Source organism: Branchiostoma belcheri, unplaced genomic scaffold (assembly GCF_001625305.1).
Source record: "Branchiostoma belcheri isolate BF01 breed outbred unplaced genomic scaffold, Haploidv18h27 scaffold3, whole genome shotgun sequence".
Lineage (NCBI taxonomy): Eukaryota > Metazoa > Chordata > Leptocardii > Amphioxiformes > Branchiostomatidae > Branchiostoma > Branchiostoma belcheri.
The window spans coordinates 5,058,419-5,080,582 of NW_017803909.1; the positions used below are offsets into that span (position 1 = coordinate 5,058,419).

The 22,164-nt window shown below is 43.2% G+C and overlaps 2 protein-coding genes across 2 annotated transcripts; both read right to left on the reverse strand.

The window, feature by feature from the left end:
- Positions 1-28: 28 nt before the first annotated feature.
- LOC109473380 lies at positions 29-7,941 on the reverse strand. Its single transcript, XM_019773241.1, has 5 exons — positions 6,915-7,941; positions 6,261-6,444; positions 1,836-1,921; positions 1,094-1,298; positions 29-424 (listed from the first exon to the last, which is right to left on the reverse strand). The coding sequence occupies exons 1-5, from the start codon at positions 7,665-7,667 to the stop codon at positions 141-143; spliced, it is 1,512 nt and encodes a 503-aa protein (XP_019628800.1). The 5' UTR covers positions 7,668-7,941; the 3' UTR covers positions 29-140.
- A 2,354-nt stretch (positions 7,942-10,295) lies between these two features.
- LOC109473454 lies at positions 10,296-15,995 on the reverse strand. Its single transcript, XM_019773317.1, has 15 exons — positions 15,414-15,995; positions 14,663-14,776; positions 14,423-14,497; positions 14,020-14,093; positions 13,389-13,505; positions 13,085-13,171; positions 12,879-12,915; positions 12,653-12,732; positions 12,227-12,298; positions 11,951-12,065; positions 11,611-11,693; positions 11,229-11,292; positions 10,820-10,917; positions 10,592-10,664; positions 10,296-10,427 (listed from the first exon to the last, which is right to left on the reverse strand). The coding sequence occupies exons 1-15, from the start codon at positions 15,517-15,519 to the stop codon at positions 10,306-10,308; spliced, it is 1,317 nt and encodes a 438-aa protein (XP_019628876.1). The 5' UTR covers positions 15,520-15,995; the 3' UTR covers positions 10,296-10,305.
- Positions 15,996-22,164: the final 6,169 nt, after the last annotated feature.

Here is a 22,164-nt window from a genome sequence, read left to right on the forward strand (position 1 = left end):
CAGACGTCTGGTTTGGGTCACTGAACTTATTTGTTTGGAGAAGAAGAAGAGGAAACAGAGCAAAAACGAATATGTTTTCCTTCAGTAAACATAAATTACTTGATGGCATGTGTTGTTGTGATGTTACTGTGATTGTGTAACTACAAAACAGACAAGTCACCACACGACTTGGCCTTCAGTTTGGCCATTCTGTCCTGAACTGGCAAGAACTGGTCGACAAAGTTCTGCAGCTTCTTTTTGTACCGTCCGTGGCTGTCCCCTGCTGCGCATGCGGCGACGGGTGGCGGCTTGTCTGCCGAGAGTCCCCTCCCGCGCAGGCGCAGCTGACGGACCACACCCTCAAAGAGTAGGTCCACGTTCAGGTCGTACATGGCTGACGTTTCTATGAACTTACAGTCCAGGACCAAAGCGCAGGATACGGCCTCTAAAAACATGGAGACACAAGAAATATAACATTTGACTGGTTCACGCAATAGCAATTATTGTATTGTCATAGAACATAACACCTTTTACATGAAAGTTCATCTGTGTTGGTACATGTAGTTACATTGTACATGTATATGTTTAAATTTAAAACTTTTGATCCAACACAATAAAGTTCTCTCACCTAGAGCTTCCTACCAGTCACTCTGGTCTTCCTCAGTAGTCTACCAGATACCTTTGACCCAGTGTTGAAGTCACACTTAAAAAAAGCCAGGTGGGTTAGTCCACTGAGGAAGACCAGAGTGACTGGTCGAAAGCTCTAGGTGAGAGAACTTCATTGTGCTGGATCAAAAGTTTAAATTTAACCATAACACCTTTTGTTCCGTAGCATTGTGCTGCCACTTGCTTTTGCCTTGAAACGGCACGATATCCTTTGTATATTGGGTTGCCTTGAGATGGCAACGTATGCCACGTTTGTAGCTTATAGAAGATCAATTATTAATCTAAAAGTCTATAGATCACCATAAATCTTTTATAAAGACGGATTGCAAAGAGGCTTAAGCTTATAAAAGACGTGTGTACTTCCACTATTAGGACCATACAATGCATGTGTGGTTTGTAAATACTCTGAGTATTTCATAGAAAAACAAAGGTTGAAAAGTAAGCTTACCTTTCGGGCACACCTGCCTGCACCTGACCAGGTCGCTCTTGTTGGCCACCAGGATGACAGGTGTTCCACATGCCCGGCGTCTCTGCCGCAGGGAGGCGCACGTGTTCAGGGCCTCGTTAAAACTTGCCCTGTCCGTGCACGAGTAGACCACCACGAAGGCGTTTCCGACGTCCAGGTAAGTGTGGTCGACATCCTCACGGAGATCCTTTGATGGGAAAAACAACAACTCGTTGTGATCTTTTTTTTATTAAAACGGCAAAAACATAAATACATACAAGATGACGCCGCACTCAAATTCCATAGAACTTTATATATAAATATTAATGGCGCCATCTACGCAGAATGATTAAACAAGTTGTGCGATGATCTTTCAATGGAGGATTTGGATAATAGGCTGAATTCAAGTTGACCCTGGCGTTCACCTATCTCTACTGTAATAGATATGTACGTCAAACCCATTATTTTCATGGAGGAAAACGACAAATAATCAGAAACGCAACATTTGGAAAGCAAATGTTTACGTATACCTTCGCATATGGTTCATTCTTACTCAAACACATTCATATATACGGTGACAGGAGTCTAAATCCCTCCTGCTATAAAATTGCAACACGATGTCACCCAACACAGTTACCATGGTGACAGACGTCTGGTTCAGGTCATTGACATTATTTGTTTGGAGAAGAAGAGGAGAAGGAAACAGAGCAAAAAAAACGTTCTCAAACGAGGAATACGTAACTACCTTGGCAGACATGTCCAGAATCCAAAGCTTGGTCTTCTCTCCGCCGACCTTCAGTTCTCGCTCATACACTGTGCCTAAGTGATGCTCTGTAACATTTAACGAAGCAGAAAAGTCTTGCTCACATTTTTCTTTAAAAAGAATCCGTGATTAATTATCCTACACAATAAAGGAATGCCTGTACTACCCAACGCCAAAGAAGTATTGAAGAGACAGAGGTGGAATTTTATTACTGAGAGATATATCACTTGACACGTATCAATTGATGTCAGATGAATGCCCATCTGTCTAATACATTTACGCACAATTGAACACTTCATATAGCATTTCTGTATTGTATAAAGGTATGCTTCATGCATACTATATGCTTGCTGGGAACGGTTCACTACCGATATGACCCAATTCCATGGCATATAACACAAGTTCTATCACTTTCTCCAATGATTTATTTGGAGATACTTCATCTAATAGTTTATGTTCTTATGCACGACTCTTATTTTTCATGTTTATCATCATTTAACATCTCGGGTGGTCCTTTTTTTTATTAATTCCAACATTTCATGACTAGACATTGTGACGGAACACTCGAGTTTTCAACTTATTTTATGCCGCCACCAACGCAGAGGGCAAATACAGGGTAGAACAATACTCATTTTAACTTGATTTAAGTGAGGAAAGTCGTGTTAAGTGCCTATTCCGAGGGCACAAGATCGGTGGCATGTCAGGACTCGAACCCGGGACCTCTTGGTTCCGAGTCCAGCTCTCTATCATTACGCCTCACAACCCCACCGTGGTCCTTTGAGTAGAGAAGCAAAACAAACAACTTCCCAAACCACAAAGCGGAAAAGCAAAATTTCCTCTAAATCTAATTATTACTAGTAATCTCTATAATCATCCTCCTTCACCATAAGCGCCATCACTGTTTGCCTATGTTTTGTTATCCATGCCTTTAAAAGGTCAGCATCTCGCCTATACGTATTACTAGTAATCTTCGACGTAAAGTCGTAACTAAACGTAAGCTCTAGACGCACACACCAAAGCTACGGGATTATCTAGGCTCAGACTTGTCGGGTCTATCGGTGTCATATGACCTTGACTGGCTTTTTCTGGTACGTATTTTGCTCAAGATTTTTGAAAGCGTCCTCCAACTATTAGTGGCTTCTGAAAACAGGCTTACCCCATAATCCTGCAGTGCACTGAAATGACCAGAGCCAAATTGGGAACCTCTCTCGAGACAAGAGTCACTACTTTATTAGTCATCATGGAACAGCACCACTAGGGCCCCGCTCTTCTCACTCATACCATCTACGCACATCAAGTTCAAGAACTCGCCAGGAACAGAGAAGAGGTGCTCCCATTTTCGGATCGTGTGTACGGAAGGACTACTTCTATATACGGGATGGAGGATGAGAGGATTTCTACTGTTTGAAGAACCTCATCCCATGTACTTTGTGACTGCGTCAAGACCCTTTGGTACAAAGCTCCTCGGTAATTAGTTATACATGAAGCAGACGAATTGACGTCAGCTTTGATCTACTGCACTCATGTAATTATAGTTTAGATCCTGTCACGTACGTCATGGAAAGTCACGGCACTGTGGATGTTAGATTTCAGTGGACGAGCTTTGAGATGTTACACCTATGTAGAAAACACCTGCTTTACAACCAACTAGAAAGGTAACATTTGCAAAGGAAATACATAATGTTTACCTTCGCATATGGTCAGACAGGAATCTAAATCACTCCTGCTATAAAATTGCAACATGATGTAACCCAACACTAGTTACCATTGTGACAGACGTCTGGTTCAGGTCATTGACCTTATTGGTTCCAAGTGTGTCACTTCAAGTACTTACTTACTTACTTGTCACTTCAAGTGAATGATCGAAATCCAAATACAACTTGCGTGTCGCCTCAGACACGTATTAGATCAATGAAAATTGTCAGAATTGAAACTGCGAGTTGCATGTTGTTTTCCTGTGTCCAGTGTTGTGTTACTAATCACAGTGAGACCACAGTGGACTCCGCCATTTTGTCTTCCCACAAATGACCTACAGTTCAGCACCAAGGCCAAGGACACATGTTGGCAGTGCAAAACATCGCGAAGGAATATAAACAATAACAGTGATTCAATCCTTGACAGAACTTTCTTACTACTTTAGCCTAGTGCCGTTCTCAGCGCCCATCACAAGTCACGGCACTTTGGATGTTGACGAGCTTCGAGATGTTACAACCAAGTAGAAAACAGCAACCGACAGATGTGTCAATTCAAGTCAACAAATGTCGCCTCAGACACGTATTAGATCAAGCTAAGTTGCAAGAGTTGAAACTGCGAGTTACATATGTTGTCTCCCTGTGTCCAGTGTTGTGTTACTAATCACAGTGAGCCAACAGTGGACTCCGCCATTTTGTTCTCCCACAAATGACCTACAGTTCAGCACCAAGGACAAGGACATATGTCGGCAGTGCAAAACATCGCGAACGAATATAGACAATAACAGTGATTCAATCCTCGACAGAACTTTCTAACTACTTTAGCCTACTACCGTTCTCAGCGCCCAACACAAGTCACGGCACTGTGGATGTGGACGATCTTTGAGATGTTACAACCAAGTAGAAAACAACAACCGACAGATGTGTCAATTCAAGTCAACAAATGTCGCCTCAGACACGTATAGTAGATCAAGGTAAGTTGTCAGAATTGAAACGGCAAGTTGTCTGTTGTCTCCCTGTGTCCAGTGTGTTGTTACTAATCACAGTGAGTCCACGGTGATCTCCGCCATTTTGCTTTCCCACAAATGACCTACAGTTCAGCACCAAGGACAAGGACAGCAGTGCAAAACATCGCGAAAGAATATAAACAATAACAGTGATTCAATCCTTGACAGAACTTTCTAACCACTTCAGCCTAACATCCTCTAGCGGCTCACCAGAGGAAATCCCTAAAATTGTGTTGATCACACCCCAGATCATGACATAATCCTGTAACTGTTAACGTTAATTTGACTGTCAACAGTTACCTAGTTTGAGTTGTTGGCTGCCCTTACCCCCTGGACAAGGTTTGTCTCAAGACATTCGTGCCTAAATAGCGCGCCCAGTATTTTTGTGACCCTCATTTTTGCTGGGATATCAACGTTTGTTTTTAAATGCCTTTCGTCCTTTGTGACAGATCGTGGTGATAACAGGCCATTCTCGCTCAATCCGTAAACATTGAGAATGTTATTCATGTTTCATTTTTGGCTCCATGCATGCTTTATTCTTGCAATTGATTCAAATTCCCAGTAATGGTACCGTGCATACTTCCTGAGATAAGGACTACTTGACATTCCACCAAGTGTTCTGTAGAAGAACATTCGTGTGAACCAAGACCGCCTATATGGTGTAACTTATCTATTACTTCCGTGACCGGGGTTTCCAATCATGCAGAGGGTGTGGTAAAATTACGCGTGTACGTAGCTTGCTGAGAGAAATTAATTTTGCGCAAGAAAATTGAACCCAAAGTTGGTACAAATAATATCCTACTATTGGCACCATGAGCACATAGAGTATGCGGCCATCGTTTCTTTGCTATCAAACTATTAAAGAAAACATCAACAAAAGGCTTCGCAAATAGGTTATAACATTTGTCCACAGTATTTGTCCACATAGAACCCTTTACAACATGAATTTGCCATTACCTATACACCATATAATATCCAACTATTGGCACAATGTCATGAGTACACGGATCGTTTCTTTGCTATAAAACTGTTAAAGAAACCATCAACAAAACCTTTGCAAACAGGTTATAACACTTGTCCACAGTCTATATAGATAGACATACAAAGCTCCCCACGGTTGCCGTGCAAGGACACGACGACCTATGTCCCGTCCATTCGACCTGACACGTCAAACAACGCCTTGTTGTAAACTGGGCAGCTACATCGCGAACGTTGATATTTGGAACTGTTTTGTTCTCCATTTATTCCAAGGCCCGTCAGGCTCTAACAAAAGCGAGTAATCAGTAGATGATATATGTGTGAAATCCATGCCTGAGGGTAAATATTAAAACCAGGTACCGGTGTGCTGAGTGCTCGTACCATGCAAACAGGTAGATTAAAGTTGGGGCAAAAAAAGGGGATCATTTCAAAAGTCAAAACTATTCAGTAATGAGGGTTGAACAAAGTCTAGTTGCATCACGGCATTGTTTGTTTCTTTGTTGTAAGAACCAAAAGTATAGTTGTAGATAGAAGATGTGAACAATGTGAACAATGTGACTGATGTTGATCCGTATTGAATTTATCTGTATTATGTATTGTATTTTCAGATATACAGAAACTTTCTGAGTGGCACGGTATCCGGAGTATCACATATTTCACGTGCGATTCATATTTAGTAAAAAAAGGCTACATCGTGATATCTTATGTTCATCACACAGTATTGTATGTACCTCCCATCCGGTCCGGGTCGGCGTAAGGATCCTCAAATGCCGAGTCGTCGTCTTCTCCAGCCTGCAGGTCTAGATCTGCAGCAGGGTTGACGTACGCCAGCCGCCCCATGCCCATGAACTGGTGCACCAACTCCGTCTTCCCCACGTTCTCAGCCCCCATCACAACCACGCGATATCCGGCCGACTGTTGATCATAGCAATTAACGGTTCATTACGAGCTAAAAAATACATCAGTCGCCATGGTATCCTACATAGAATCAAGACTAATGCGTTTATTTGTAATCAGCATTGCACTCGACATGATTGTATAAAAGCCTTTACTGTCCATTCAAAAATTGTTCGCTTACAGAGAAAACGACTTAGTCTTTGTGTGTAGCAATGACTCTTAGCAAGTGGAGCGCATCGACCATTATTAGATGATATTGTGTAAGCTATCGGGTAGCCATTGTGGTTCTCAAACAACATTGGACATTGCTCGGTAATCTATTTCCCGCAGTAATATTTTCCCATTTTTGCTCGTTTTAAACGTTTTTTAAAGGAACAGAAACGCATCAAAGATCAGTTTGCCTTCATAATTCTAAGACAACATCAATGCTATGATCTTACATAGCAATAACATCAATTGTATCTATACAAGAACGTTGACAAACATACCTGAGTTTGCTGGCTCGCTTGTCCTTTTGTACTCTCACATCTAGGTGATGGAAGACCTTCATTCTCTTCATCTTCGTCTAGAGCACCGTAACAAACATTGTCGAAACCGTTCGCTGTGTTTCTCTCAGTTTCATCAAACCCCACGTAGCAAATATTGTCGAACCCCGCTAGCTTTTCACGGCTCAGTTCTCCCCCTAGTCCCACAAGATTACCGAGAGAGCGGGAAAGCCATCGAAGTCCCCCGGTGGGTCCGTCCGCTGTAGCTTGCGCCCCGGGCGGATCCTCTTCGTTTCTTGTGTGGCTTTCGTGCAAGCTGGGATTACTTTCGGTCAGATTACCGAGCGAGCGGGATAGAGAGGAGAGTCTGCCTCGCACGGCCTTCTGTACGTTCTTGCGGTATCTGTGGGTCCGTCCTGTGCCCAGTCCGGAATCTCTTTCGGTCTCACTGTCCGCTTCTTCTAAGGTCACAGACGGAGTCGTACCTGTAGCCCCGATGGAAGTCAGTGATGACATCGACTTGGACAGCGCGGAGAGTCTGTAGCGAAGGCCAGTGGGCGTCTGCTCGGGCGGAGTCCCGCCAACGCCCGAAGGATTTCTCTCATTTTCCCCTCCTTCATCAGACCGAGCGTTAAACCGACCTTTGAGACGAGTCAATGATTCAGAAAAAGCCTTGAGTTTTCTGAACCGCAAGCGGCGTTTGCACCCCCCGGAGCCGGGTCCCCTGCCGCCCGGTCGCCCCGACTCCAGCGTCATGACTGGAGACCCAGGAAATACACGACAGAAAAGAACATTTACCGCCGCGGAAAGAATTTCGTGCAATTTCTGACCGACAAGCTAAGGCCAGTCCAATGCAAATGTTGGTTTCCACTCTGCTGCACACAAAACGCGAGAACACGTCATCGGCCAAGCTTACGTAATACCGTCAACATTCCCCACTGATGCAGACAGTGTAACCACAGTGTGACATAAAACAACTGGAATGTTGAGCCTGTACACACAAATTTGCTTCGAGGTTTCCTACAGCAAAACGTACTGGACGGTGCCTAGCTATAGCCACTCACGACCCATACAAACATGGCGAGTCCAACCTTCGGCACGCAATGTAATCTTCTATGCATGAAGGTATAATTCCACAGGTAGGGCAGGCCATGAATAATTGATTCCAAAGACTTTTGTTATCTGTCCATGCCCGAAACATATCAGTGATGGATTTGTTTGATATTTTTACAGTATCAGATGACGTTGCTTCATGCTGTGGTAATCTGAATTTTTAGCGTGCCCAGCTCGCTTTGGTAGCTTAAGCACGACTAGAAACTCTAGTATACTAGAGTACATTTTTATGTCTTCAGCTTCAACAGGTTATAGTCTGAAATAGAAAAATTGAGATCGATGCAGGGGTCGCTTGTAGGTTGAGTCCCTTGGGATGACACTGCACGAATTGATGACTGTACATCATTGCTATATATCCGCTAATAGCCATCTAAAAAAACAATAGCCATGGTTTTTTGTTCCGACAAGCCGGCGTCGACGGGATTCCTGTGTAAGAACAGCTTTATTAATTATATTTTGCCGACCAGAAATAGTGAGGATGCGTGTCTATGTGGACGGTTCCGGCTGTCTTTTGTATGACGATATTGACATACACAAGGCAACAGGATGCGTTTATACCTTGCAGTCAACAATTAAAGCTTGCTCGTAGAGCCGTACTTCAGGCGTCTTAGAAAATTCTCTGTAGCGTCCGGCACGTGGCTTGACATGATACGACAAGATACTTGAGTTACAGGCACCATTGACGTAATATGCCCTGGAGGCCAGTTACATTTGCCGGTTATAGAAAGGACAGAACAGCGAGGAAAATATATGCGATAAAACGTACGTTTCTATCCATATGGAGCTCAACTGGACAGATATCTTGAATCGTGAGCTAAGGTTGGAATGGGTGGCCCTAGATTTAATAATGGATTACTAGATAGAGAACTATCGTTTCGCTTTCAGTCGCGGAATAAAAGCACTTTATTCTATTCCCACCATTTAATTTTGCTCTACCGTCCGCTCACTTACTCCTGACCTACATTACTGATTGAAAATGCCCCAGAAAAATGACACGAGCCACAAGAAACACGAGATTTAATCTCCATCGCTTTTAGAGAGATGTAGAATAAAGTATAGCTTATCCAAAATGGAAGGTATATAGTTATGACATACGCAATATCAGCTGTTACTGTCACCCTTAGTTTGAATTTGGTTTTTCGTTACTTTGCAAGGTTTACCTGAGTAGTAGCGTGGGAGGGTGTGGGTGGATATCTAATATGCACAACGTCACGAAACAGTCTTTGAATTCCTAGAACCATGGAGTTAAAAAGATCTACATTGTACCTCCATGCTAGAACCGTCTCAGCCCCGCGGATGAAAATCTCATTGGGAAAAAGTAGCCTCCTTCGCAGTCTTGTTGGGCGTCGGCGTTATTTTTTTCTGTGAGCGACGCGAGGGACGATTTGCTGCCGAGGGAGGTTTTGCCGCGGAGAGAAGGATTCGCGCTCCAACAAGACTGCGAAGGAGGCTAGGGAAAAAGCCGGTGGCTTTACACGGGCAACAACTCTACCAAAAAGAGAGCTAGCGCTAGCGCTTTCTACGTACTTTCACCAGACCTGAATACAATGCTTCTTTTTCTTCAGCGCTCAACATAGAGTGAACCTGTGAAACAGTGAGTTGACATGGAAGAACAACACATTGTCTAGTGTTGATTAACGGAAGTGCCTGTCCAAGCAATATATTTGATAACCTAATCAATCGTGACACACAAACTTGTCTGATTTGATGGAGCCTTACAGAGGATATGCACGTGTCTGTGTCAATCTGAGGCGTGTGGACATGGATTATAATTGGTAGGATAGGAAGTACTGGCTAATAATAAGGAAGTAGAATACAAGGAGCATCGATGGTGAACCTTGACAAACAATCACTCCAAAAGATGGTGAACCTTGACAAACAATCACTCCAAAACACACCAATCTTTCAAACCTTAGGTCTTTGCTTCCCCTTCAAATCTATATTTGTCAAGCTAGGTTAGGAATGTTTTGCTATGTAACAAAGTGGGCGTTTGACGCAATTCCATTACTGGCCCCTCTCCCTTCCATATTCTCAGCACATCAGTACCGTTGCGAATTGAAGATGGTGCAGGGTTTGACAGAGTTTATACACAATCCATTGGCAACGTCCTGACAGCATTAAAAGATTTCTGTGTCCCCCTCTGACATCCACGGTAGGCCCTTTCCCACTAGGATAGAATTGTCCGGATCGAGCCCAATCGAAGCCGGATCAAAGCGAATCGATTCGGGTCGATCTAGACAATTTTACCCTAGTGGGAATGGGGCCGTAGTGACGTGATCCGCTACATGATGCTGCAGCAGCTGGACTGTGTAGTCCGTACCGGTGAAGACGGCGGACTGTCGTCATCCTCTGCCATGGCCCTCAGGGCGGCCAGGGCAATGACAGTCCCCACAATCACGTGTTCTAAAAGGTAGGGAGCAAAGATTTCAAACTCATGCAAACTAATCTACACAGTCCACGTGTATTATAAGGACCGTTTCACTCGGACATAGATGGGACTGTCTTACTTAGTACTAGTCTTTGAATAGCAATGATTTCAACGCTGGTAGGTTCCAAGGACGACATACCTTCCAGCTCAATTTCCTTTGCGCCGGGTGGGTGATAGCGGTAATTGGCCTTAGTTCCATTGGGCCAGCGAACCTAAAGTAAGAGAACGGTGAATGTGATCAATGATGATGCTTTCGTTTGCCATCACGTTATTCTCCGAGCAGCAGTAGTGAGACAAAGGTAATTCTTTTTCAGTTTCTCTGAGTGGGAGTCAGGTGAAAAGTTGAAATAAAAACAAAATGTCTGACGTGAAGGTTGAAGGTCTCCCTGGGTGTGATCTTGTACACGGCTCCCACACTGCCCCTCCCGCCGTCCTGGTCACCGTACCGCGCCTGCCAGTCTCTGCCTGCCATGGCAAATGTTTCAAATCCGTTAAATACGGCAATACTGTTTAATGTTACTTGTAACGTTACATGCATATTGTTCTAACAGTTATGTTTTAATGTAGTTGAATTTTTATTGTGAAGCTCGGTGCAATCCAGCTTTGGCTGCAAGGCCGATCTACTGTCTTCTAACAATAGACCAAACACTACAATCAGCACTAACTAATAAGCTTGATATGCAAGAAACAGACGCAAGATACGAATGCTGGTATACGTATAAACGTGATATCAAAGGCTAGTAAGTAGCAAGTTTAGAAAAACGACGTCTCCTCACCCCTGACCACGCGACAGCCGACCTTGACCCCACCACTTCCCACGGCTCGTACTTCGTCCACCACCTGTATTAACCCAAAGCGTCACAGACATTTTCACCTTACCTTCTGCGTAAGATTGGGAATGTACAGAACACATTCGCATGTGATTAATACACAGGAACGTTGTACGATCAGGAATTAAAAACACTGCATGCACTGGCAGCTAGTTACATATGTACATGTAATATATAGCGGTATGTCATAAATATCGATGTTTCTGGTCTATGTAGTAAGGTTGCGTTTTGAGACGGAGGAAGTAAGGTTGTAAAAAATTCACAAGTTCACTAGTGTAGGCCACTAACAAGAAGACTAAAAATTGGTTAAGTACTTGTCAGTCCATACCCTGACATCTCTCGCTCCCTCAGCTCCAAATCTATAGCGGTAAGTAGAAGAATCATCGTAGTCCCACTCCACCACAAGATGACCTGGAAGGAAGGAGGACTTCACATCAGAGACAGTCTTATAATTAACTACGTGTGCATCATGTGTGCTGATTTAGCAGAGTTTACTACAGCACTTGCTGTATGGTATCCTTCCTTACATACAATTTTGATTTGAAGGTTAAATTGCAGAGGTTTGTGACAAAGATGGTACAGATGCGAAAACGACAGGAATTCGTCGGTTCGTCCTTTAATTGTGATATGCGTGGCGATGGTATTGAAATGGGTGACATTTTGCCTACCATCACTCCTGTGTCTGACGACAGTCCCGACACTCATGCGGTCCTGCATGCCCCACTTCCAGTCCCTCCCGCGGCGAACACGCGACCCGAATGGCGGCATGTTTGGCTGCTCGCTCTAATTAGTAATAACGATACATAGATAAGCACTTTTAATCACATATGTATACTTTTGAAATGCCACATCTCCGTCATGTAATTTGGCAAATGTGTTATGAAGATTTTAGAATCCTTACTGTCAAATAAGGTATATGAATTAATTATTTGGCCATGACTTACATCATCCTCGTCATCAGAGTCGTCATCTGCTGACATCAACAGCATGGCGAGCAGCAAAGTCTTCAGACCAGTCTGTGAGAAAGAAAGAAATAGAAAAGAAAATTTTGACCTCAACAGTATCGAGTGATGTCGACAAGTCACTTTATAGTATTTTACGGCTTTTGAGATAACCTGGTATCCAGTCTATCGTGGTTGGGGTGGGTTTTCTTTGGGGCTGCTGAAGCTCTTCCCCGCCCGCCAGAGCTAGGTTCCCCCCGGTAGGTTTTTCACGGCGGGAGTTTGATTAGGGCAAATCAACTCCCGGCAAATCAAGTCCTACCGGGCGGTCTGTTGTACTGGGCGGGGGGGGAACTATTAGAGCCCCGAAGACGGCCTGCTCCAGCCACGATAGGCTGAATACCAGGTTACATTTGAGACAGTCCTTACCAGCTCATCGTCGTCCACGCTCTCCCCCATCTTGGCCATGAACTGCCGCAGGACCATGATGTCTCTCAGCCTCTGCAAGTCTGCCGGGAGAATGAAATACGAGTAGACGGAATGAGAGCGCATGGATGTAAGTTGGATAGGGTACAAACGTTTTATTGAAGTTTTGAAAAAAGCAAAACATTTGATGATATAGTGAAATCATGGGATATGTTATTAGATATCTTACCATGGCCAAACTGCGCTGCAAACCGGATGAGAAGCACCTGGATATTGAGCATCAAACAAACATAGATGTGATCATGTGATCATGTATTGACTTTGTTGCATGTAAGGACGCAAACATAACTTGAAATGGCTATCGTGGCATTACTTTTTCTTATATCGTAATGGTTTTCATATAAGGGAAGCTATTTATGACATAGTTATAAGTACCTGTCTTCGGAAGAACTCCGACAGCTGACTGACGTCACCCAGGATGTACATGCCGTTGGTGAGTTTGGCGATGGCTTGGAGGAGATCCTAAAGAAGTATGAGTCATCAAAATAACGGTAACAACAACAACATACGAGACGATATCATTGGAATAACAGGGTAATCCATTTAACGGCAGCATCCTTGGTCTAGACTTGGTACAATTACAACCTTTTTATAGTGCCAACCATCACAATACATGAACATATCAGCATCATATAGCAAAAGTAAATGTTTTATAGCAGAAAACTGGCACCATCTGTACCTTGTCCACGTCATCGCCGCAGCCCACGCAGGCTATGGGGATGGGATGCGGCAGACCCACCGCCTGCCAGCCCGCCGGACCGAACGACAGCGCCGCCTTCAGGACGTTCTCCTTGTTCTGTGTGCAAGAAGAAACTTGTACGTATACGTAGTACGTGCGACTAAGGCCCCGTTCACATGGAGACGTTGTAACCGCTTTTGATCAAGATTCCACGAAGCGTGGCAGCAACTTAAAGAGCAGTAATGACCGAATAATATGCCCGTTCTAGGACCAGATTCACCGCCTCTGGCGGGACCACGTCGGCATTCGGCCGAGGTACGCTGGGAGGGGGCACCAACAAGTTACCTTGCGTGTTTTCCCCAAATGACAATGAATGTAGTTTAGGCGAATCGTGATCGGGCACGGTTTGAAAGGAACATGTGGCACGTGGACCAGATGTGAGGAATGAAATTTACCCGAATCGCGGTTCAGGCGTTTCCGTATGAACAGGGCCGAATGTCTAAACGACTGACACAATTAAGAGGTAGACTGAAACAATTGAGAGCACGATCCTGATAATAAGAAACGAGTAGTAAGTTGTGCAGTATAAAATGGCGACTAAATATCATAAATGTATAAAGTTATGCCTTACGTCGGGATAGCCGTCCGTCATTAAGATGACACGAGGGGTCATCTTCCTGCCACCTGGCAGTGTCAGCACGCCACCTAGCGACGGATGTGATGAAGTGTAGGTTATTTGGCTCTACATAAAGTGATGAAAGTCATATTCCATCATCAAGAATGGTGCACTGAGGTATTGGCGATCTTTTCTGCATTTTAACAATAAACTTACAAATATCAAGGCGCTGGGTGATACTGACAAATCTGACGTATCCTCACTGAGAAGAACTAAGACACCAATCCTCCTTAATCGCCAATAAGTTACCTTTTATTATGTTATGTATGTCACAGGGAGCCTTGAAAAGCCCCAAAATGGCGATATGCTAACCCGTATAAATACATAAAAATGAAAAATAAAAAAATCTTTACGTTACCGTGCTGCAGAATTTCCTTCAACGCTTCCATGAGACCTTCAAACATGGGCGTCGACCCTCCCGCTTCTAGTTTATCTGTGAATGGGAATGTGTGGGAATATAATTAGGATTGTATGACCGAGACCAGGATCAACATTACCATCGTGACTTACTCGAATGTCTACAATGCCGTCAAAAAAGCTATCGTGGCCGTTTCATACATCAAGCTACAGTAAACATGTACATGTCGTTCTGACGTACCGACAGACTGCAAAACGGTTGCGTAGTTCCCGGACAGCGGTTGTATGATGCTGGCTCCTCCCCCGAACTCTACCACGGCCACGTTCTCACGGAGGTCCATCTTGTTCGCGGTTTCTGTTTAGTGAAGAATATTCAGTAGAAAGAGGCGACACTAAAACTGCAGATACATTGTATTTAGGCAAGTACGAATTGTTCTTTTATAGGCTAATATGGTTCTGTACAATTTTGTTTCTCTCAGTTTCACATGGTGGCTTTGAGACCATCGACCATAGATTTATAGGCTATAGGCCTATTATAGAATACAGCAGATTTATAGAACGTCCTCATTAATTATGCAAATTAACTCTCTGATTTGCATAATTATCATGCATGTCTAGATCACGAAATATCAAAACCGGAAGTTCTGCTGCAGTACCTAGGAAAGCCGCCAGGGGGCCCAAAATCTAATTATTTCAAAGTCTTATGAAGACTTACCCACCTACCAAGATACATAACAATCCATATAAAGTTTCTTGAGTTATCGTGCTAAAACCACATACATACATACATACATACATACACACACACACACACAATCACAATCACACAAACAAACAAACGCTACTGAAAACATAACCTTCTTGGCGAGGGTAATGAAATGCCTTTCACGGTTATTAGCACCTGTTGTGTTTCTTAGCCATATTGTCCTATCATATCACAAGATTGTTTTACTGTGCAAACAGAGGGTGTGCAATTCTGGACATAACGTTACCTTGGACGCCGAGTAGGAACTGTCGGACTCCCTTCTTGAGCTCGGCCATCCCGCGGCCGTTCATGGAGCCTGAGGTGTCCAGGCACAGGACCGTGTCCAGCGGCATGGTCAGTGGTCAAACTTGGGGCCGAAGTCACCACAGGAATGGGCTGGGAAATGACGAGACGACGTCCAAAGTAATAACGAGAAAATTACTGTATCTCTAGGACATACACATGTACATGTATAGTAGGTGACATTATGGTCGTTGAAAGTTAGGAATATATATATAGTTCGGATAGCCGCCCGGCCTGTTCAGTACAAAACTGGTGCCAGAATATACCTGCACTCTTTGACAGAAATCTCGTCTACGTCAAATAAGTAATCAAGCGTACCTGCCGCTGGCAATTATGTTAAATGTTCCCTGTGACAAGTCATGGTATCAAGGCCAACGAAACTAATAGGCATATTGTGTTTGTACAAATATTTGCCAGACATGACCCCAATAACCCATAATCCATTTATAAACGATTAAGTTCTCCCGCAGAGTCGATCGGAATATTAGATAACGTTTGCACAAGTCCACAACAACCTGCGTCTCGACCCGACTAACTTTACCTCAGGTCTAGACCCAAGTAAAGACCTATTCAAAACTTCCCTCGCATCTTAACTTCATACAGGGTGTTTTATCAGACACTACGTACAGGTAAGTTATCTGACATTGGAGTCCGGAAGCTAAACTCACCTGTGTGTCTGCAGACGCGCAGTTATTCTGGGACAGGAGAAAAACAACTTGAGTAAACAACCGTACGTGACAATGGCCTCGCTTTAAAATACTCACACCTGGGCTCGTCCATTTCTCAAGGGGGACAAACAGATAGATATTCGAACAAATTCCCGTCTATGCTTAATCAAAGATAATTGTGAAAGTAAATCTGCACTTCTAGCAAATATACGACATTTGTGGACACTTAACCAACGTTACGATAACTCCAGTAATCTAGTCTAATTTTACCAGGAATGAAACTGTCCACTTCTTAGAAAATGATTAAAACATTATCACCCCCTTCCCATATAAGGTAACTAAGGTCTGTACCCATCATTCATCATAATCAATGACCCTTATAGTTAATCAGTGACTATGAAGTGGACACCTGGACTGTAAAACAAGGTGTTTGTTTACAATGCGATTGTATAGTTTTGTTGTGAGTTCTTGATGTGGTACACCAGTCTCTTTTAGCACGGCCAGAGGTGAGTGTATTCTTGGTGAAAAAGGGTCAGAAGAGTCAAACGTATGCGGTCAACTGGCGACCATTGTTGGTTTATACTTGGGTCGTTTGCGCGCGATTGTTTAGATTTTAGTTCCTCCTAAAGAGGAACTTACAGCAAGAGGTTTCACTTTCGCACAAAAGCCGTTTGTTGTTTTGCTGGATCAAGTTTCAGTGGAGAGGTAACCCAGCCTGCAGTAAGGAATACCAGCCAGGTCAAGAGTCAGCTTGTCGAAAGCCTTCTGAATTTTGTCTTTTGTCAAACAATTATTCTACAACCACCCATCGCTATAAAAGTCTTTGTGTTTCATCTGGTACGGGCTATGGGGCACGTCGGCAGAACATACTGAACCTCGCCCTGCGCGAAACCCTGATTTTTCACGGTTTTCGTTGGTTGTTTGGTCAAAGTTGCATCTGAATTTTGCCTGTTGCAGACGGTATCTTTTCCTACATAACATTTGGAAACTTCAGACGGGTTGTTAACCTTATAAGCGCAAATACAACCTTATCTGAGACATTCTGTCGAAGTGCTATGCACAATACATTACGAGCTTCGCGCAGGTACACTATGCCGACGTGCTGTGTAACACTGAACGAAAAAAAATAGCCACCGAATGTAAATTTTGGTGTTGTACATGTGTTTTTAGTATGGGGAAGGGCAACTTGTAAAGGTGCGTATGCACCTGTTTTGACCTCCCTTTTACTTTGTGAAAAATCCAAATAAACAAAATGAACTGCTCGACGATTCATACACCTACGTCATACAGACAAATTCACATTTCTAATGAGCTTTGACAAAGACATGATCCTGTTCTTACCTTTCCGCCATCACAAAGAATTCGAAGCGAAGTCACTTCAAAAGGCTTTAGCTAGTGTCACCGTGGGTATGTATGTAGAATGAAGGTCTTGTTGTTGATGAATGTAATGGGCCCTTACACAAAGAGAGGGGGTCAAGTAAAGTCACCTTACTGTAAACTTTAACTATTGAGCACCGTGAGAGAAAACGCGTTAACACGTTACCTGTGTACGTGATGATATCTGATGTCTCTTTGTTAAACAGCAGAGTGTTCTGTATGAAGTATTCGCGTTATTCCAACAGCACAATGATTGACGGCATTGGCCTTAATTTTCACAAAGCAATTAGAAAACCCTTTTTTTCACAACCACCCATACTGCCTTTGTGGTTGGAATGATCAGAGTAAGGCAACAAGACAAGTCCTTTCTTAAAAAAAATCGGTTGCTACATATCACCACACAACGCACACTATTATTTGCACTCTTACACGTTAAAGGTGGTGAGACTGCATCAGAGTAAGGCAAAAAGACAAGTCCTTTCTAAAAAAAAATCGGTTGCTACATATCACCACACAACGCACAAAAGTAAACACTCATTCTACTACTGTATTAGTGGTGATTTTAGTTCATGATAGATTGAGAGTGTGATCATGGGGTGGATCATTCATACTACTAGTATACGTTCGTGTATGTATTGAAATTATAGTACCTATTTTTGAATGTCCTTTTCAGCAAGTATACATGCAGAGTTCAAACACAACCAAAATGTATAAAAATAAAGCATATTTCAGTTTTCAAGCAACCAACAACACACCTGGATATAAGGTACCATGATCAGAACTAAGTGGATATGTTTGTATAATTATAAAACACGCTTAGATGTACTACTGTAATCACATAAGGTACTTTCAGAAAATTAACTGTTGAATTAAAAAATGTAACCATAAATAGGTACAAGCTTCCACATCACGACAACACTTGCACAAAGACTAAGCTGGAAAAATTTATACCTTATTTGCACAACATTATAGTTCGAAAAAGAGTTTAGTGATTGCGTAGATTGACTTGAATATTGCCTCATTGGTTTGCCGTTGCAATTGTCATTGTGAAAAGAACACCATCTTGCTATTACGCAATCCAGTTTACAGGCTTTACACCAAAACACAAAATCATTTTTCATGTGATCTATGATAATCTTTGACATGACGTATGGCGTAAGCCTTCGAATGCCGTCAGTACTTTAAAGTACTTGAGACAATTATCTCTGTGGTCCCCTCTATCTTCCTCGGTAGTCGTATGGTCCCGTTTGCTGTTAGGCCACAGCAAGTAATTTATATGGATGACATCAACGCGCGCATTGATTTTCGCCTGATTTTGAAAAAAAAATAATTTGTTGTCTGACGGTGACCAACAAGCCAAAAATGAACAAAATGCTGTAAAAGCCTAGTGGTTACAGACCGTGAGCGATGCAGCAAACTTGAGGCACGATCGCTCGTGTTTGATGTCAAGTGTTGACATCATGTATGAATTATCTTTTTAACAATTGTTAGCTGACATGTATACGCATCTACAAGGAAATGTGATACTGCTGCTAAATGCACGAATAAAGACCTGCTGGTTGTGTTGTCATGTTTTGTCGCCTCAATTCTAGTTTGACAAGGTTTATGATCTCAAAATGTTGAAAATGTAGAAATCTTTTTTTTACCCACCTTCCTTTTTTTTCGCCTTATCGCATTAAATTTAGGAGTCTGGGAAGGATGTCATCCATAAAATTTACTTGCTGTGGCCTTACATGATGTTGCAGGCCCTTGACTTGGTGCCAGACCGTGACGACGGAGGGCTGTCATCGGAGTCATCCCCTCCCACAGCTCCGAGCAGGCTGAGGGCAGCCAGGACGGCGGCAGTTCCCACAACTTCATGTTCTGAAAAGCAGGCAGGCAGATGATACGTATAAAAGTATCTAAAAGTAGAAAGGCCGACATTTGCTCCGGAGCAAATGCAGCAGATGGCTTCACCACATCCCCCGTACCAGGTCATTTGGCTGAACAATGGCAGAGTTGAATCCATTTAATTAGAAATGACAGGGGGAGGAGGAGGAGAAACATGGGAGAAAACAATATGTTTCACCACATCACGAAGTGGTGTGGTGAAGACATAACAATCTACATCATAGTAGAGTGACGTTGGTATACGCGACCAGGTAGCCTATACAAGAGGAGTGGCCAAAATAGTGTAATGATTGAACATCTGTATCAGCAATCATTTATATTTAAGGATGGGTGAATGAAATAGTCACCTGGGTTAACACGCTGAAGAGTATGCGTCCAGTCTTTACACTCATTACTCTATAACTAAATTCTTCTAACGGGTAACGTGTTTTTTTTTTTACAATTTTCTGACATACCTTCCAACTCAATATCTTTGATGTTGGGTGGTTGATAGCGGTAGCTGTTCTTCGTCCCGTTGGGCCAACGGACCTAGAATAATAGAAGTGCGACACATGGAAATTATAACTGTCAACTTTAATTTTACCACTGTTGCTGATGATTCTAGCTAGAATACAGTCTACTGCGAGAACTTGAGATTTGTTCATTTGTGGTCTTTCTCTATCCTTCCGTTTCAGAAATGGCCTTCAGAAAAAAAGGAATACTACAGACTTGGAAAGTTGATAATTAGAACACGTTGACAAAGTTAACGTAGAGTGGAAAAGTTCGCTAACCTTGACGTTGAACGTCTCCCTTGGGTTAACCTTGTACACGGCGCCGACATTACCCCTCCCGCCGTCCTGGTTACCGTACCGTGCCTGCCAGTCTCGGCCTGCAACGTCAAAACAAGGACGTTATGTTGTTGAAGCTCCTTGGTCAAAGATCTGTTTTCTTTATCTGATAGAAATGAGGTGCAGCTGAGATTTTTTAGCCTGGTTACCAGGCCTATTATAGGTCCCAATCCTACATCCTATTTGCGGAGAGGTCTGGTAACCAGGCTAGAGTTTTTTATCAAAGGGAAATGTTCTACACTCACATACTGGTACATTTGTTTTTGTTAATAGAAGAGTTATGAAAACACACAAATTATATAGAATGTTGCATAGATTACAATATACCATGAGTTTCTATCTGGTCATGATGAAAACATGAACACCATATCATGATTTTTCCTTTTTGCTAATAGAATTCAATTGCTGAACATTAGGGCACCACTACCCGGTCTGTCACACACTTATGATTTTTACAAGCATAGAATGCATACAATGTGTACTTACCCCTAACCACGCGGCACCCAACTTTGACGCCCCCACTAGGTCCCACGACACGTACCTCGTCGACCACCTGTAGGAACCCAACGTGTGTAATTAATTTCAACAAGGGAAATCGTAGATTTCAAACCTCCGGGTTTTTTTTCTATTGGTTTAGGTTATTTGTTTGTGTGTAGTATGAAAGTTATGTGCGTAATATGTTTGTATGCCGGTTTGATGGCTACTGACGGTTGGTTCGGTAAGGACTGTTGATTAACGCAGTGTTCGAAATACTTTTTTGAGCAAAGTAGCACAGTGGGCAAAAACTAGGTAGCGCAGCAGAATTTTAGGTAGCGCCACGCCCCCCCCCCCCCATTTGTCAAATTCTATGCACGTGTCGCAATACTATATTTCTTCCAATCATAGAGGTATAATACCTCCATGCTCTAATAAAGTTACTATTTTTGTAGGTTTCAACTCTGAAGTAGGAGCTCTGGGTCGAAGCCAAATTACGGGTGCGTGATTTATTCTGGTTTTCTACTGAGAAAAATCGGGACAGTATTTGCGCCGGGCAGCCGGCCATGTACGCGAAATGGTACGCCCAGTATAGCAGCGATCTATTCATGTTTTATGTTTACAATTGTGCAAATTTTTTTTACAGAAATTTGATCACATATGCTTAAAAATATTGTTATACTGATGTTAAAAAATATTTTAAGACACTGAATCGCTGGCTGTGATGTGCAGCAGTGTACGTACGCCGCGTAGCGTGCCAGACATTGGCCGTGCAAGCCTATAGAATGCCCCACTTGCGACATAAATTTCTGAGGCTTATCGTGCGCATCGTGCGTGTCCACAATTATTCCCATCGTAAACATAGTCACTGGGATCTGAAATGCATACATACAGGATAATTTCCCTTTTTCAGCGGGAGTTTTGTTTATGTTTTGATCGTACACGTCAAACTGCCACGCTGGTCTACGCTGCGCGCTGGTCTCGGCTGCACTTCCGGGTTCCATAAATCGACACCATAAATCGACAAAGAAACAAATATTTCCTCCCAAATTTATATTAATTGTGCACTTTTTCACTAGATGTGGCTATGCAGTCCTGGAAAACAGCGTTTAGTGCATATTTTCAAACAGAAAATTCGCGTCCCCGCGCCCTTCATGTTGCCGCCCGGCGATCTCAGCTGAAGCGAACAACCAATCAGAGACGCGTAACGCGGATACGTCATACCGCCCGCCCACCACTTCTGCTGGCTGCTGCCATGCTAGCTACGCGCCGTACTTGAGTAAATTGACGTGTATCGCCGTATTTCTGGAAGTAAATGCCGCGACACGAAGATCTAGCGCTGACTCGGCTTGCACCCAGCGTTCAGCGTCACCCGCGCCATTACCCCCGCCGTCATTGCTGCGCCGTCACCCAACGTTTTTATCGGAACCAGACACCCCTCTGTTTGACCCCTTTTAAA